General features: G+C 40.0%; 1 protein-coding gene across 1 annotated transcript; it reads left to right on the forward strand.

Annotated features, from left to right (window-relative positions):
- Positions 1 to 3,611: 3,611 nt before the first annotated feature.
- Positions 3,612 to 18,479, forward strand: ADH5 (alcohol dehydrogenase 5 (class III), chi polypeptide). Its single transcript, NM_001034249.2, has 9 exons — positions 3,612 to 3,688; positions 6,458 to 6,559; positions 8,126 to 8,267; positions 8,763 to 8,850; positions 14,622 to 14,841; positions 14,992 to 15,252; positions 15,818 to 15,953; positions 17,900 to 18,038; positions 18,179 to 18,479. The coding sequence occupies exons 1-9, from the start codon at positions 3,677 to 3,679 to the stop codon at positions 18,201 to 18,203; spliced, it is 1,125 nt and encodes a 374-aa protein (NP_001029421.1). The 5' UTR covers positions 3,612 to 3,676; the 3' UTR covers positions 18,204 to 18,479.
- The last annotated feature ends 483 nt before the right edge of the window (positions 18,480 to 18,962 follow it).

The following is an 18,962-nucleotide window of genomic DNA, read 5'->3' on the forward strand; positions in this document are numbered from 1 at the left end:
TAATTTGTGTGCCTCCGTTTCATTCTTTTTATAAATTTAATGTTTTGACTGTGCCATGCAGCCTGCAGGATCTTAGTTCTTCAACCAGGGATTGAACCTGGAATCACGGCAGTGAAAAGTACTGAGTTGTAACCACTGGACTGCCAGGGAACTCCCCTCTACTCTAAATTTTACTATTTCTTTTCTTCTGCTTACTTTGGATTTAAAGTGATCTTTTTACTTTCCTAAGATAGAAGGTTAAATGATTAATTTTAGATCTTTTTTCTTTTCCAGTACCTGCATTCAATGTCATACATTTTTCCATAAGCACTGCTTTCATTACATTCCACAAATTTTAAGTTGTGTTTTCACTTTCATTAAGTTCAAAATATTTAATTCCTCTTAAGAGTTCTTTGACCCACGTGTTATTTAGAAATATATGGTTTAATCTCATGTATTTGTAGATTTTCTAGCTATCTTTAATTCCATTGCAGTCAGAGACAATACTTTGCAAGATTTTTACTCTTTTAAACTTAGTAAGATGTGTTTTATGGCCCAGAAGGTAGTTTATCTCAGTGAATGTCCCATGTGATAGTGAGAAGAAAATGTAGTCTGCTGTTGTTGAATGAAATAGTCTACTGATGTCAATTATGTCCAGGTGATTGATGGTGCTGTTGAGTTCAACCATGTCCTTACTGATTTTCTGCCTGCTGGGTCTATCCATTTCTGATAGAGGGGTGTTGAAGCTTCCAACTGTACAAGTGGATTTATGTATTTCTCCTTAAAGTTCTATCAGTTTTTGCCTCATGTATTATGAAGCTCTGTTGTTAGACACATACACATTAAGGATTGTTATGCCTTCTCGGATAACTGACTTCTTGATCATGCAACATTTCTCTTTATACCTCATACTTACTGCTTTGAATCTGCCATCTGAAATTAATATAGCTATTCTAAATTTATTTCGAGTAGTATTAGCTTATCTTTCTCCATTCTTTTACTTTTAATTTATATGTATCTCTCTATTTAAAGTGGGTTTTTTGGGGAATTCTCTGGCAGTCCAATGGTTAAGACTCCATGCTTTCACTGCTGAGGGCCTAGGTTCAATTCTTACTCAGGGAACTAAGATACCACACTTTGTGCAGCATGGCCAAAACAAATTTTTTTAATTTAAAAAACTAAAGCAGATTTTTAAAAATAAAACATATATTTGATACTTGTTTTTAGATTCACACTAACAATTTATTTTAATTGGTGCATTTAGACCATGGACATTTTAAATGATTATTGATACAGTCAGATTACTATCTATTGTATTTGTTACTGTTTTCCATTAACATTGGTTGCCCTTCTTTGTTACTATTTTAGTCTTCTCTTCCTTTTTGGTGTCAACCCAATACATGATTCCATTTTCCCTTCTTTCTAAGTATATCAATTGTACTTTTAAAAAAAAATTAGTGTTTGCCCTAGAATTTTCAATATATATTTATTACAACCAATCCAAGTTCACTTTCAAATAGCACTATACTGCTTCACTGGCAGTACTAACATCTTACAAAATCAATATAATCCTAATTCCTCTCTCTAATCCCTTGTGTCATTGCTGTCATCCATTTCAATTATGCATACTTCATAATCATGAAGTAGTTTTTCTATTATTTTTGAATAATACTGTTTTGAATATTTTTACTTTGAATAAAACTTTGTTATATGCTACGTTCTCTGCTAAATCAATAAAGAAAAATAAAAGTTTTTATTTTACTGTCACTTATTCATTCCCTATTGCGCTTCTTTTATTTGGATGAGTTTCTGACCTGACTCACTTTCCTTCTCTCTGAAGAATTTCTTTTAACATTTCTTCCAAGGCATGTCTTCTGGCAACAAATTTCATCAATATTTATGTAAGAAAGTCTTTATCTCTCATTCACTTCTAAAGGATAAAGTTACAGAACACAGAATTCTAGATTGGAAGGTTTTTTTCTCCTCAACACATATGTTTCATTCCACTATATTTTTGCTTAGATGATTTCTGAGGGGAAACTGGATGTAATTTTTACCTTTGCTCCTCTTTTCATAAGATGTTTTCTTTCCTTCTGGCTTCTTTCAAGATTTTTTTCCTTTGATCTTCTGTAGTTTGAATATATTATGTCTAAGTGTATTTTTGTTTGGTTGGTTTTGTTTTGTGTTTTGGCATTAGGCTCCCTGGTGTTCCCTGAGCTTCTTTAATCTGTGGTTCAGTATTTAATATTGACTTGAGGAACTTCTCAAGTCTTGAGTTTACCAGAAGCCATCCTGATTCACAATCTAGAAGTTGTCTCTATATAAATAAAAGTTAACGTCACGGTAAAGATAAGTGGGTGACGTGAAACATTTTGGATATACTTGTGAGAGCACCAACCCTTAAGGTATATACTGAGGAGCCATTAAAATGCCGTTTAAAAAAAAATGAGCAGCGAGAAGAGAGTGGTCTGTCCAATAAAGCCATTTTAATAAAATCCAGCATCCCTAACAGAGTTTAAGAGTAAACTAGCAAATAATCCATCCTCTCTCTCTCTACACTCTGCTCCACTCTAAAAACACATCAACTGCATCCATGTCCCAGGGATTTTTCACTGCCCCCTTCTCCTCCTTGCATAGTTCTCTCCCCATGTTCTATGAACCACCACCATAAATCCTACTCACCCTTCAGCAGCAGCTGGAATAGGAGCCTGGCTTAAACTGAAGAATGTTGCCCATCACCCAGTTCTACAAGGCCTGAGTTATTAGCCACAGCAATCACTGACCCGCAGTACACACTTAGAGGAATTCCGGGAAAAGATCAAGAAAGAGGCACTCTGTGCTCTGGCAAAATAGGCCGTTAGATAGTTAGAAATATTTCAAGAGAAACATTTTTAGAACCTAGATTCTCACATCCTCCCATATTTAGAAAAAACACAAAAATCATTTAGATATCTGTTCCTCAGGACTAGCAATAATCCTCCAGGAGATGAATGCTTGATTACAACCCTGCACCCCAAAATCACACGTATACTAGCCTTCCCCCACCTTTTCAGAATAGTTCTTCAGGGATATCTGAGAGGCTGTCTCCAGGCCACAGTCCTCAGTAAGACGCTGAAGAAACTCAACTCACAGGTCTTCCTTTGTGCTTTTTTTTTTTTTCCCAAGTTGACACTGGGACTTTCCCCAATAAGCCCTTTATCCTCCTTCTCAAAGCTCAGCTGATGGAGACTCTCCTGCGGAGCTGTCTTTCACTCATCTTGAGCCCTCAAGACGTGCCCACAAGCTGTATAGAAGGTGCGGTCCTCTTACGGTTTCTCACGTACTTCCAGTGAAAGTCCTGGTTCCTCGCCCTCCACATACCTCCTTTATAAGCTTTATCTACGCTGCCTGGGCTACAGTTACACGGGGAAACCCTCATCTATCTGACAGATACTTTACAGACTGTGTTGCGTTGCTCACTGAGCGGCCTCCGCCCCTGCTTTCCAGCCTACTGCCAACTCCAACTTCTCGCGAGACCACCTGGTATCAACTAGAGCTCCGGCCTTGCCAGGGCTCAAGCCCCACCCGCCAAGCTCCAGCCCCCGCACCCCCGCCTCCACGCTCGCCCCGGCGCAGGCGGACGCATGCCCCGCCTACATCCCCGACCCTGCACGGCTGTTTCCAGTTATCTGCTTCACGCTGACTGCGGTCTGAGGAAATGGCGAACCAGGTATAATCAGCTGTTACGCTGGCTGAGTCCAAGAAAGGGAGGGAGAGGGGGAAAGCATGGAGCGGAACCTGGCCGCTGGCTTGAGAGGAGTCGGGGGCGCGTGGGGCTTGGCCTGGAGCCTGACTCTGGCTGGTGGAGCTGAAACGCGGCCGTGGGGAGCTAGCAGCTCAGCAGGGAGGGAGTGAGGAAGCTTTGATTCGACTCCTTTCGTGGCTGGATTCTGCTGCTTCGCGGGCAGCCGAAGCGGGATGGGGGTGGGGAGAACCGTAGAGTGGGGGCGGGGTGGGATCGGTATCCTGGTATTTGGGAGGTGGTTTAAGAGTCCCCACGTTTTGCGTACATAAAGTTACATCACTTGCTGTGGATCATACTTTCAGGTAGCAAAGCTGCAGCTAGAGCCCGTGCTCCTAACCCCTAGGTTGTGTTTCACCATAGTAGTTCATAATTGAGCTATCTTTCTGCCTCCAAGGACTGTACTTTGGAAGGCTTCGTAAAGTTTTGGAGCACCTGGGCACCAGAGCTTTCTACACACCCTACTTGAATCCTTTTGTAACACCTATGCAAAATAGTACCCCATTTTAGATTAAAAAAACTTGAGAGTTACAGGTTAGTCGCGATTAGTGGTCACACTAAGGATGGTGAGCCGGGGTTGCACCCTGTGCAACATACTATTAAAAGTTCCTGAAATACACATTAGCCAGTAAAGGCAGAAATATGCGAGTAACAGGATTAATCTAACGTCGCTGTTTGTTTTAATGCTTTACAAAGTTAACAAATTTTCTTGAAAGATTTGAACTTGAATAGAAATGGTAAAGTCTAAACGACCTTTGAGATTTAACAAGTTGGCAGCTGTTTTTCCTGTGATAGTTCAGATGTTGAAGTAGGGCAGTTGCCTGCGGATTTAGTGAGGCTTTGTTTTGTTTAGAATTGTTATTGAAAGGAAAACGTTAAACTTTCAGATATGCTTTAAAAGGGGGGAGGAGGGATTTAAAGCTTAGATTGTGAATGAATTATTTATTCTTGTTGCTTTAGATCTTTAGAATATGTGATTTCATTGTTAGTATTTTGAATTTTACCTTTGGAGTTTGGGATTTATGGTACATTGAGGTGAAAAAAGTTTCTAATGCAGTGTATAAATTTTTTATCAGCACTTAATATCTACATTTTAATTTTAAAAGTGATTATTTCCAGCCTCATAAGTTTATGCAAGCCACTCATCCCTCTGCATAGGTCAGCTCTTCTTTTCCTCCACTCTTTTGTTCTCTTGCTACTAATGGCTACTAACTTACTTCTGCGAAGCTACAATGGCAACCCACTCCAGTACTCTTGCCTGGAAAAACCCATGGGCGGAGGAGCCTGGTAGGCTGTAGTCCAAGGGGTCGAGAAGAGTCAGACACCACTTGAGCGACTTCACTTTCACTTTTCACTTTCATGCATTGGAGAAGGAAATGGCAACCCACTCCAATGTTCTTGCCTGGAGAATCCCAGGGACAGGGGAGCCTGATGGGCTGCCCTCTATGGGGTCGCACAGAGTCAGACATGACTGAAGCGACTTAGCAGCAGCAGCAGCAGCAGCACCTTGTCAAGGACTGTATTAGGGGCTTCATTTTCATATCCACAGCTCACAATCATTCTATATGTAGATATTTTATCTCTATGTAACTGTTCCTCATCTTTCATCCTAGTTAAAAGTGACACTTCCCCAAACCCACCAACCAAAGTTACAGTTACACTCTTTCTCCACATTTTGCATTCTGTAGCACTTTGTGCCTCTCCCTTTAAATCACACGTTTTGTAATTATTGGCTTTTAAGTCTACTATAATCTCAGCAGGACCTTTATTCCATAAACATGTTTCATAATCATTCTGTGAACTAATCAAAACCTTCCTCATGCACTGTACTATAGAAATACAATATGAGTCATGTATATAATTTTAACTTTTCTAGTAGCCACATTAAAATGGCATTGTTGGATTAAAATTTAACCCAATATATTCAAAATACCATCTCAACATGTAATCAGCATTTTTTAAATAGTGAGTCTTCAAAACCTGGGATTATTTTACAGGTACAGCTTATCTCAGTTCAAACTGGCCATTTTTCAAGTGCTCAAAAGCTACATGTGGCAGGTGGCTACTGTATTGCATAGCACAATTGAAAGGGATAGGTACAGTTTGTTTGTTTTTTTTAGATCCCCCATTCTGCTTCTCTTCCTTATACCACTTCCCGCTGTGCAGTTTTACAGTAAACCAGTGTTACTTACACCAGCCTGAGCAAAAAAATTTCAAAGGACACATCTTAAGCATTCAGAGCCCTTGGGCCCTATGCCAGACTACTGAATCAGATTCTCTTGGAGCCTGTATTCTTAACCTTCTCCTGCTTATGCGTTGTAGAGGGTCATTAAATATTTGATGAATGAAGCTTTTTTTTGGTCATGTAGCTTGCAGGGATCTGAGTTTTCCCCTCCCTCACTCCCCCAACAGGGACCCAGGCCCCAGCAGTGAAAGTGCTGAGTCCTAACCACTGACTGCCAGGGAATTCCTGAATGAAACTTCCACATGTGATCATCTCAATGAAAATTTTTTAATGAGTACTATTTATATAAAGTATAAACACATGCCAGGAGATTCTCAATATCACTTGGAGTTGTGTCATTGTGAATCGGTGATGTACTGGCTAAGATTAGCATTCATCATCATCTAAATTAACTAAGTAGTTGTGATTAGTTCAGGAGGATAAGCATCTTGGTCTGTTTTCCCCCATTGCAGGTTATCAAGTGCAAGGCTGCAGTTGCCTGGGAGGCTGGGAAGCCTCTTTCTATAGAGGAGGTAGAGGTGGCACCCCCAAAGGCTCATGAAGTTCGAATTAAGGTAATGAAACATCTAAGGCACTGGAAGGGAAGGCCTACAATTAGGTCTCTAGATAGATGAGTCCTCTGAGGTCTACAGAGGAGAAATCCCCAAGGACAGTGTCAAGGAGAAGGGACCGAGAGTCATCCAGCCTTGGAATCCCGGCTCTCAGCCCATCGCTCTCACTTTTGCAGTGCTCCTCTCCTCTTTTTAGCTTTGGTGTTGCACTGAACAGCCTTCTCCATGGATCAGTGGATGAGTGCAGTTGATCTTCTGTAGCCTGGGTTTAGGGTGACTTTATAGGATGTTCCCCTTTCTGCTGATCCCATAACTTAAGATGTATTCTGAAGATTCTTTGGATTATCGGAAGAAACTTCAAATAAGATTTGGGAACAGGTTCCTAACTGACTGGATCAACAAGCAAGTGAAGCAGGCTTGCTTAGAGAACTTTAAAATGTACTGACCTTTGCAGACAAGTCCAAGGTTCAGGGGATTCATTATTCCAACACCTCTTAATCTCTGCTGTGGCAAAGAAAGTGAAGTTACCCCTGGAGAGAGGCATATCGCACAAGGCAGCCAGCTGGATACTCTGGCATTCTACTCTGTACTTGTGATGTAAAATCAGTGCTTTAAAGTAATGACCATTGAGTAAAATGAACCTTCTAGCAAAAAATAACCATTTTTTGCTGTGAATTGGAGTATACTTCCCCCATCCCACCTCCAGTTCTCATGCTTCCAGGGATCACATTTAACAAGTCGAGAAGCCAGGGCCAAATAATTTTTTCAGGTTCTTTTAACCCAGGCTCAGGAATCTGAAATCTTTACAGAAATCAACCTGATTGTGATTTTTCTGCTAAAGAAAAAGTTGATCCTGGATGTGCTAATATGAGCTGTACAGGGCTACCAGTCTTCCCTGGGAAACTGCTAACAAACAGCTAAGAATGTTACATTGTAATCAGGTTTAAATGTGAGAAGCAGAAAAACGGATACTCCCAAGACTTTTCCTTTCTGTGCTTTTGGCAGTGTGAAAAGAAAAGAGATACTTGAAAGCCAGAAAAATTGGGATAAAGGGCTTATTTAAGCAGAAATTCTGTGTGGCTGCTCAAGAGGGAGTTGGTTCCAATAAAAGCTCTTGAATTTTGCCACAGACCAAGTAAGCTGGCATATGTCTTTTTAGAAATCTCATTCCCCAACAGTCAGGAGGAGGCCAGCAGTGAGATGGGCTCTCCCTGCTTTTGCACACAGGTGGTGTTCCTCTCCACACCCGCAGAAAGCACCGTGCCCATAACATGCCCTGGTTTACCTTCTTCTGCTAACATGTATCAAAAAGGAAAATAGATACACTATGTTTCATTGCCTATAAAGGTACCATTAATTTTATGTACCACTAAGAAAATGCTGCCAATTCCAATTGTTAAGATGCCATCGGTGATGAGCACATGCTGATTTTAGAGAGGTTAAAATATGAAAGAAGTGTATCTTCTAACCAATAAAATATGCTGTTAAGTAAAAATGTCTCTCCTTTGACCTGTGTGTCACTCTGAATTGCATGTGCATACACTCAGACGCTATTTAATATCCTGTTAGATTATTGCCACTGCAGTTTGCCACACTGACGCCTATACACTGAGTGGGGCTGATCCTGAAGGGAATTATCCAGTGATCTTGGGACACGAAGGTGCTGGAATTGTGGAGAGTGTTGGTGAAGGAGTTACTAAGCTGAAGGCAGGTAAGGAGGATATTTGAACCACTTATTTTACAATTTTGGCTTATTTTTATACGAAATTATATTTCTGATACACTATTCATTGTTTATTTTTGAATAAGTTACCGCCTAAGTAAGTTGTCAAGATTGATTTTATTCCTCATCTGGAAAACACAAATATTTGAGAGCTGTTTCCTTTCTGATTATGAGACTGCTACTTATCTGACATGGTTTTTGCCCAATTAAGCAAGAATTTTTGAAGATGCATCAAGTCAGTATAGTAAAGCACATGACTTCCTTGTTCTCCACTTACTGTTTTGAAAGTTTCATTTAGATAAAAATTTGAAGCTTGTTTTTTTTTTTTTTTTTGCATAGTCAGGCAGTGTCTGATGTTATGTAGGTAAAGTTCTAGGCCTTAAAGTTGTTAACCTGCAAAGCTGTGTGAGTTGACAAGAATGGGAATTTGTTTAGAATCAGGTGCTACCAATTCAGGACAGTGTCCTTGCGTTCGTTTTCTAGGTGATACTGTCATCCCACTTTACATCCCCCAGTGTGGAGAATGCAAGTTTTGTCTGAATCCTAAAACAAACCTTTGCCAGAAGATAAGGTTAGTGTCTTTTTATTTTATTCTTAAAACAAGAGGTAATATTAATCATGATAAGTAATTATGTGGCAATTTATACAGAGCATTCTACGTGCATTATTTCATTCTGTCTTCTTGGCAACCTGTCATTATCACTGGTATTACTGTATTTTCATAGATGAGAAAATTTAGACTTGGAAATTAAGTGGTATGCTCAGCATCATCAGCTGTTGGGAGAGATAATGCAATTTTCTGAACCCATTCTCTTTCCATAATACTAGGGTAAATTTGCCAAAATAGGTAGTAAGGAGGGACATGGTTATGAAATTGAATGAAGGCATTTTTATGAGCCATTTTATTGTCCATGAAACCAAAGTAATAAAACTTAGCTCATACAGTTTTGGGAAGCCTCCAAGAGATAACATAACCCTTTGACAAAGAAAAGGTGGTTATTTTATTGTAGCAAGGTAACACACTTAACTTCTTTGAGGCATTTAAGATCTTGTGTCTGTTTTCCCCCTTTTGCCTCTTTTTTGTCACTGAAGTAGAACATACACATAATGAAGTAATTAAAGTGTACAAATACTAAGTGTACAGTTCAATGAATTTTTATGCTTATACACACCTAATAGTTATAACCTTCACTCAGATCAAGATAGAAAACCCTTCCAGCTGCCCACACAGTGCTTCATGTCCCTTACAGGTCAACACCTACCTCCCTCAAGGGTAACCACTATTGTTATTTTTCACTGTAAAATTTCATAGAAACAGAATTATGCAGAATGTGCTCTTTTGCCTGGTTTATTTCATTCATAATGTCTGTTGAAGTGGCCGTGCTGCTATATGCCTCTGATTCTCTTTTGTTTCATTCCAAATATCTCTGTTTACCCTTTCTCCCATGGACATTCACATTGCCCCCCACTTTGACCCTGCTATGGTTAGTGCCTCTCGGAGCGTCCATGTGTGTCTCTTGATGGATATCTTGATGGACATCTATGCAACTTTCTCTTGGGTATTTCCCTAGGATTGAAGTTGCTGAGTCATGGCATATACTCCCACCCAGCACTATTTGGGAGATCTGTTAGTTTTTGCATTGTTTTCTAACGCCATTGACAAAATTAGTTTCTTTTTTTGGAAGACGAAATTGTATTTATTTTATCACATGAACACAGTTACAAAACTAGAACCAAAAAAATATAACTATAGTCATTTTGAAAGGGAATTCCAAACACTATCTGAAAGACTTCTGACATACCAAGTAGGATAATGGTTGTAGGCTTTTTTGTGGCTGTCTGTAAGCTTTTAGAAGGACAAGTTCTTTCAAAGCTTAAAATATATCCCATATCACCTTTTGTTCATGAGCCTCTTCTGAAAGCAGAGCAGTTTCTGACATTGAGAGCTAAGCAAATTTAACTTGCTCTCATAAAGATATAAAGGTTATTGGGGTAGAGCTTTGTCATCTGTTTGTTTCTGGTCGTATTTATGTTTCTCTCAAAGGAAATGTTCTTGAATCCACAGGCAGTTGACTTTTTCTTCATCTGTATATATTTTATTCATATATATTCCAAAGGTTTATCCAAGAGTGTACATCAAGTTCTAGGGTTTATTTTTATTAAAAGTAACCTTTTTATTAAGCACTCTGTGCCAGGCACAGTGCTAATGCTTACATAACCTCTCATTTGATTTTTTAGTAATCTCTAAGAAAGATGGTTTCTCTGATTTTCTAATGACAGAATGAAGGCACAGGGGTTAATTCACTTGACAAGGGCCACCTGGGATTTGAACACAAGTGTGTGTGACCTTCTCGAACTAACACCAAAAAAAGATATCCTTTTCATTATAGGGGACTGGAATGCAAAAGTAGGGAGTCAATAAATACCTGGATTAACAGGCAAATTTGGCCTTGGAGTACAGAATGAAACAGTCAGCAAAAATAAGACCGGGAGCTGACTGTGGCACAGACCATGAATTCCTTATTGCCAAATTCAGGCTTAAATTGAAGAAAGTATGGAAAACCACTAGACCATTCAGATATGACCTAAATCAAATCCCTAACGATTATACAGGGGAAGTGAGAAATAGATTTAAGGGATTAGATCTGATAGGGTGCCTGAAGAACTATAGACGGAGGTTCCTGACGCTGTACAGGAGACAGGGATCAAGACCATCCCCAAGGAAAAGAAATGCAAAAAGGCAAAATGTTGTCTGAGGAGGCCTTACAAATAGCTATGAATAAAAGAGAAGTGAAAGGCAAAGAGAAAAGGACAGATATACCCATTCGAATGCAGAGTTCCAAGGAATAGCAAGGAGAGATAAGAAAGCCTTCCTTAGTGATTGGTGCAAAGAAATACAGGAAAACAATAGAATGGGAAAGACTACTGAGCGACTTCACTTTCACTTTTCACTTTCATGCATTGGAGAAGGAAATGGCAACCCACTCCAGTGTTCTTGCCGGGAGAATCCCAGGGACGGGGGAGCCTGGTGGGCTGCCATCTATGGGGTTGCACAGAGTCGGACACGACTGAAGCAACTTAGCAGCAGCAGCAGAGATTTCTTCAAGAAAATAGGAGATACCAAGGAAACATTTCATGCAAAGATGGGCTCAGTAAAGGACAGAAATGGTAAGGACCTAACAGAAGCAGAAGATATTAAAAAGAGGTGTCAAGAATACACAGAAGAACTATACAAAACAGATCTTCACGACTCAGATAATCATGATGGTGTGATCACTCACCTAGAGCCAGACATCCTAGAATGCAAAGTCAAGTGGGCCTTAGGAAGCATCACTACGAACAAAGCTAGTGGAGATGATGGAATTCCAGTTGAGCTGTTTCAAATCCTAAAAGATGATGGTGTGAAAGTGCTACGCTGAATATGCCAGCAAATTTTGGAAACTCAGCAGTGACCACAGGACTAGAAAAGGTGAGTTTTCATTCCAATCCCAAAGAAAGGCAATGCCAAAGAATGCTCAAATGACCGCACAATTGCACTCATCTTACGCGCTAGTAAAGTAATGCTTAAATCCTCCAAGCCAGGCTTCAGCAGTCTGTGAACCATGAACTTCCAGATGTTCAAGCTGGATTTAGAAAAGGCAGAGGAACCAGAGATCAAATTGCCAACATCCATTGAATCATTGATAAAGCAAGAGAGTTCCAGAAAAACATCTATTTCTGCTTTATTGACTATGCCAAAGCCTTTGACTGTGTGGACCACAACAAACTGTGGAAAATTCTGAAAGAGATGGGAATACCAGACCACCTGACCTGCCTCTTGAGAAACCTATATGCAGATGAGGAAGCAACAATTAGAACTGGACATGGAACAACAGACTGGTTCCAAATAGGAAAAGGAGTATGTCAAGGCTGTATATTGTGACCCTGCTTATTTAACTTATATGCAAGTACATCATGAGAAATGCTGGGCTGGAGGAAGCACAGCTGGAATCAAGATTGCCGGGAAAAATATCAATAACCTCAGATATGCAGATGATACCACCCTTATGGCAGAAAGTGAAGAGGAACTTAAAGAGCCTATTGATGAAAGTGAAAGAGGAGAGTGAAAAAGTTGGCTTAAAACTCAACGTTCAGAAAACGAAGATCATGGCATCTGGTCCCATCACTTCATGGGAAATAGATGGGGAAACAGAGACTATTTTGGGGGGTTCCAAAATCACTGCAGATGGTGACTGTAGCCATGAGATTAAAAGACGCTTGCTCCTTGGAAGAAAAGTTATGACCAACCTAGACAGCATATTAAGAAGCAGAGACATTACTTTGCCAATAAAGGTCCAACTAGTCAAGGCTATGGTTTTTCCAGTAATAATGTATGGGTGTGAGAGTTGGGCTATAAGGAAAGGTGAGCACCGAAGAATTGATGCTTTTGAACTGTGGTGTTGGAGAAGACTCTTGAGAGTCCCTTGGACTGCAAGGAGATCCAACCAGTCCATCCTAAAGGAGATCAGTCCTGAGTGTTCATTGGAAGTACGGATGTTGAAGCGGAAACTCCAATACTTTGGCCACCTGATGCAAAGAACTGACTCATTTGAAAAGACCCTGATGCTGGGAAAGATTGAAAGCAGAAGGAGAAGGGGACGACAGAGGATGAGATGGTTGGATGGCATCACCGACTCAGTGGACATGAGTTTGAGTAATCTCTGTGAGTTGTCGATGGCCAGGGAGGCCTGGCATGTTGCAGTCCGTGGAGTCTCAAAGAGTTGGACATGACTGAGCCACTGAACTGATTGACTGTGTCTGTCTTTAGGGCCCATATTCCTAAGCAAGATGTTACATCAACCATTTAGAATATCAAAAATAATTTTGAAACCATTGCAAGAGAGAAGATAACTTGAATCCATGGGGACTATTACACTTTTGAAATAGGCCTCCTAAGAAATCTGAATTAACCAGTTTGGACATCTGCTTTTATGTGCTGATCTGGATCAGTTCAGTTCAGTCAGTCAGTCAGTCCTGTCTGATTCTTTGCGACCCCATGATCCGCAGCATGCCAGGCCTCCCTGTCCTTCACCAACTCCCTGAGTTGACCCAAACCCATGTCCATTGTGTTGGTGATGTAATCCAACCATCTCATCCTCTATCATTCCGTTCTCCTCCTGCCCTCAATCTTTCCCAGCATCAGGGTCTTTTCCAATGAGTCAGCTCCTCACATCAGGTGATCAAAGTATTGGAGCTTCAGCGTCAACATCCGTCCTTCCAATGAACACCCAAGACTGATTTCCTTTAGGATGGACTGGTTGGATCTCCTTGCAGTCCAAGGGACTCTCAAGAGTCTTCTCCAACACCACAGTTCAAAAGCATCAATTCTTCTGTGCTCAGCTTTCTTTATAGTCCAACTCTCACATCCATACATGACCACTGGAAAAACCATAGCCTTGACTAGACGGACCTTTGTTGGCAAAGTAGCGTCTCTGCTTTTTAATATGCTGTCTAGGTTGGTCATAACTTTCCTTCCAAGGAGTAAGTGTCTTTTTAATTTCATAGCTGCAGTCACCATCTGCAGTGATTTTGGAGCCCAGAAAAATAAAGTCAGCCACTTTTTCTACTGTTTCCCCATCTTTTTAGTTGCTTGTAATCTCTGCTGTGTGGATGCTGTTTTGGCTTAATGCTTTTTGAAGTTATATTTGCTCACAGTTTCATGATGGAATTTTTTTTTTCTTTTTTAAAAAATTAATTAAAAAAATTAATGTATTTTAATTGGAGACTAATTACTTTACAGTACTGTAGTGGTTTTTGCCATACATCGACATGAATCAGCCTCGGGCGCACAAGTGTTCCCCATTCAGAACCTCTCTTCCACCTCCCTCCCCATCCCATCCCCCAGGGTCATCCCAGGGCACCAGCCCTGAGCACAATGTCTCATGCATAGAACCTGGACTAGCGATCCACTTCACATGTTATAATATACACGTTTCAGCACTACCCTCTCAAATCATCCCACCCTCACCTTCTCTCACAGAGTCCAAAAGACTGTTCTTTACATCTGTGTGTCTTTTGCTGTCTCGCATATAGGGTCACAGGATGGAATTTTAAAATCATTTTATGTGATCCATAAGTTGTACCTGTTAAAATTATTTCAGTACTCTTGACAGGTAATCTAGAGGGATATTGAATGTTGGAAAAGATTCGTAAGATTATAGTTCTTTTAAAAGTTTTCCTAATCAGGCATTGGTGAAAGGTGCTAAATTGATTAATGAATACATTAGAAATTAGAGTTTTGGTCTTAGCACAGTCTTCTAACTACTGGTCATCATTTTAAAAAATTGATTTCTTTTTCTTTAGAGTCACTCAAGGAAAAGGATTAATGCCAGATGGCACTAGCAGATTTACTTGTAAAGGAAAGACAATTTTACATTACATGGGAACCAGCACATTTTCTGAATACACAGTTGTGGCTGACATTTCTGTTGCTAAAATTGATCCTTTAGCACCTTTGGATAAAGTTTGCCTTCTGGGTTGTGGCATTTCAACTGGCTATGGTGCTGCTTTGAATGCTGCCAAGGTAAGTGTTGGCCTGGGTTTTAGATTCCACCTTCTAACTTCATACAGCAAAGCTTTGCTGAAGTAGTGAACTTGGCCCAACCTGTAAGAAAACTAATGATTTCGCTGACTCTTACAGAATGAGTACCTTATAGGCTGTCTTTAATGTTAGGTGGAGCCTGGCTCTACTTGTGCTGTCTTTGGCCTGGGAGGAGTTGGATTGGCAGTTATCATGGGCTGTAAGATGGCTGGTGCAGCCCGGATCATTGGTGTGGACATCAATAAGGATAAATTCGCAAGAGCCAAGGAGTTCGGGGCCTCTGAGTGTATTAACCCCCAGGACTTCAGTAAACCGATCCAGGAAGTGCTCATTGAGATGACTGACGGGGGAGTCGACTACTCCTTTGAGTGTATTGGTAATGTGAAAGTCATGGTGAGTATGCCTGGCTTCATTCCATGTGCTTGTGTGTGTGTGTAACTGCCTTTTTAAATGTAATTTCCTTTATTAAGATAAAATATTGTTTTGTTTTGCAAAGGAGAAATCTTAAATTCTCGGATAAGAATGGTTGCTGAAAGAAGGGAAAAATAACTATTGAACTAGACAAGGGAAAGATGAAGGAAAATGTTATTTTGCCTTTCAGTCTCTGCTGTATCTTAAAGTGCGTTTCATTAAATGAAAAGGCAAAACGATGCAGTTATAGAGAACATGGGCTATGGAATTAGATACATATCCACATAGTGACTCAGTAACCTTAGTAGACAACAAATAAAAGCTTTAAATCCTTTCAATTTGTGTTAATATTTAGCCAAATTAGCAAATTCTTTTAAAAGTACCTGTTAAAATTGTTCAATAAAATTAAACAACTTAATAAATACTTGGATCATTTTGTTGCCACTTTTCTAAAAAAGTTCTCTGTACCACTACCCTGTCCCCCAGAAGTTTCTGGAGAAGTAGATATTCTTAGCAAAATGCACTGACTTCTGTGGTTTGTCTGCAGAGAGCAGCGCTGGAGGCCTGCCACAAAGGCTGGGGCATCAGCGTGGTAGTGGGAGTAGCTGCCTCTGGTGAAGAAATCGCCACTCGTCCGTTCCAGCTAGTCACGGGCCGCACGTGGAAAGGCACTGCCTTTGGAGGTAATTTGATGGATGAGGACATTTTCTTCTGTTATTTCCTTCAGCAGAATTGTAATCCCAATGAGTACTAACCCTGGGGACTGGGGAGGTGCTCAGCTTCTTCTGAAACACAAGGCTACTTTTTATACCCTGAAAAAAAATACTAATATTCCATTAATGAAATAGCTGGGGCTAGGTCAGAAGCTGGATACAGGATAAACCAGGCCAGCCACCTTGTGTCATCTGGTAGACTTATATAGGTTATTGGCATTTTTTTACTCATTTTCCCAGAGAGTGCAGTGATCCCTGGATGTGATCATGCTTCTCTCTAAACAGTACTGATTTCAGCAGTAACCAGTCTGAGTAAAACTTTAAGTTAGACAGAGCCTTAAAACAAAATGGAAAAGCTGCCAGACTGATCGTTTTTCCCTTGAGTGTCCTAAAAGTATGTGGTTACCTGGGGTTGCCAACTACCAGGAGAATGCTAAGAAACAGTTTCTCTTTCTTAGGGTCGCTCAGCTAGGGAAGAGAAAAGACATCAAAACATGTTTATATATCCCAACTATTGTGAATGAAGGAAACCTTAAGTTTTTAATAGATTTTTAAAAAATACATCCTTACAATTCTCCTAAGGAAAAAGTATTACATAGCGTAAGTTTCAAATGAAATGACCTGCGTCTAACAAAGTGTCTCATTCCCTGCCTCACATCATGCCACATTTTTTTTTCCAAGGCCAGAAAATTGGGAAAGTATGAAAAATGAGGGATTTGGCCTAAGTTTTCCTTCTTTATACTACACAATTTGTCAAGGAAAATGTCAAGCTGACTAAACCCTCTTTTCCAAGCCTTAGACACTAGTATGCCCCACTTGAGTGTATTAGAACAGACTTGTAGAACCACACATGCAGCTCAGGGACATCAGCTGAGGTTCCAGAGCTATATTTGAGAATGTTCTAAAAATGTCTGGGAGACTGAGCCAGGGGGGTTGGAAGTCACTTCTAACTGAAGCCTCACGGAAACACATGTTTGTTGAGAAATAAGCTGCCTTGGGGCCCCATGGGTGCTGCTAACACATGACTCACAATGTAAATAGAAGTTTTGGTGTAGGGAATAGCAGTAGCTGTACTTGTCTGTTACCAGGAGATTTAAATGAGGGGGAAAGAAAAGGTACCAGTTTGGAATGAAAAGGTAATCTGTCGAGGATGTAAGGAGGGAGATTTGGAAAAGGGTCAGAAAGATCCCCTGGAGAAGGAAATGGCAACCCACTCCAGTATTCTTGCCTGGAGAACCCCATGAACAGAGAAGGCTGGTGGGCGGCAGTCCATGGGTTCACAGAGTTGGATACAACTGAAGCGACTTAGCACACACACAAAAGCTTGAAATATAGTCCAAAGAAACCCTAGTTTAAAAAGGGGGAAAGCTTATTTGTACATTTACTGCTTCTTTTAATAATACAAGTGAAAAATTGAAGGATCTGACTTTGTTTAAAATCTTAACATATAAGTAAAGGTCTTCTACTTTGCTTTTCAGTTCACAGTTTTTTATTCTGAGATGTTATCTTTATGTTGAAATTAAAAGCACAGAAATAAAGTCATGTATCACATCAATTTTGTTCTTCCTTGAATTTCATGATTATAGAAATTTTGCTGTTGTGGATTTAAATAATCTTGTTCTGAGACTTCTAGAGTTCTGTCCTGTATAGTTTTAAAATCTCCGTTAAGGTTTAATGAGATTTTAGTAAATCTTAACACAGAAAAAAGAAAAGTGCTCAAAAGGCATCTGTTTTTTTCTTAACTAAAGATGTATATTAAATTCATCCTCCTCTCTAGGCTGATTTTGAAGTTTTTCATTCCTCTTTAATTCATGAAAAAATTCATTCTCTTAGATGTCTTTGTCACCTACTAAATAATAAGCATACTATAGAGATTTGTTGGAAAAAGTAATGAATAGATGTATGATTTCCTTTAGGATGGAAGAGTGTAGAAAGTGTCCCAAAGTTGGTGTCTGAATATATGTCCAAAAAGATAAAAGTTGATGAGTTTGTGACTCACAGTCTGCCTTTTGACCAAATTAATGAAGCCTTTGATCTGATGCATGCCGGAAAGAGGTAAGCTTTCTCTTTAGCTGTGTAGTATAGACTGCGGTAATGATTTGGGGCTTACGGAGGAAGAAGTATTTTTTTTAAAAAAGTGTTTTAGTGGTATGAAAGGATTCTGAACCTTTGTTTATTGTTTTCTTCTCTTACAGCATCCGAACGGTTGTAAAGCTTTAAGTTCAAAAGAGGAGAATTCTTCCATCCTTGTAACTAAGTCTTAGGGTCTGGTTGGAGCAGCCACATAAGCAGAAAGGAGCTCTTTCAAGTTCACAGATTGTTAGATCTTCATTAACCTACGCTAAGCAATAATGTTTTGTGTGTAAATTCCTACATATGTCTAACCAAGGATAAGGCTAATACTGTCATAAATCTGTTTTCTGGTCTCTTCTTCACATAAATAATTGCTAGCTCATTAAAGAATATTTCTAACATAATAAAAGGAATGCCTGTGTATGTGTGGGAGTTGTCATCTGTTTTATGCTGAATTCATTCTCATGATTTCTCTCCCTGTCATCTTCATTCTTTAAAGGAAAGACGGAGAAGGCAAGGCAGTGGTGAGTGTATGCCGTTGTCTTCACTGTCATTGGTAACTTTCTTGTAACTTTTAAGGATCTCAGACCCATTATTAAAGAACAGATTTCTCCAGTCAACCGAAATCTGCTTCGGTGAGATTATCCTTTTTTTTTTTTGGCTGCACTGGGTCTTCGTTACTGCACCAGCTTTCTCTAGTTGAGGTGCATGGCCTTCTCATTGTGGTGGCTTCTCTTGTTGCAGAGCACAGGCTCTAGGGTGCTTGGGCTCAGGAGTTGCAACACGTGGGCTCTATATAGCGTGCGAGCTTAGTTGCCCCAAGGCATGTGGAATCTTCCCGGACCAGGGATAGAACCCATGTGCCCTGCATTGGCAGGTGGATCCTTAACCACGGGACCACCAGGG

Source organism: Bos taurus, chromosome 6, assembly GCF_002263795.3.
Source record: "Bos taurus isolate L1 Dominette 01449 registration number 42190680 breed Hereford chromosome 6, ARS-UCD2.0, whole genome shotgun sequence".
Classification (NCBI taxonomy): domain Eukaryota; kingdom Metazoa; phylum Chordata; class Mammalia; order Artiodactyla; family Bovidae; genus Bos; species Bos taurus.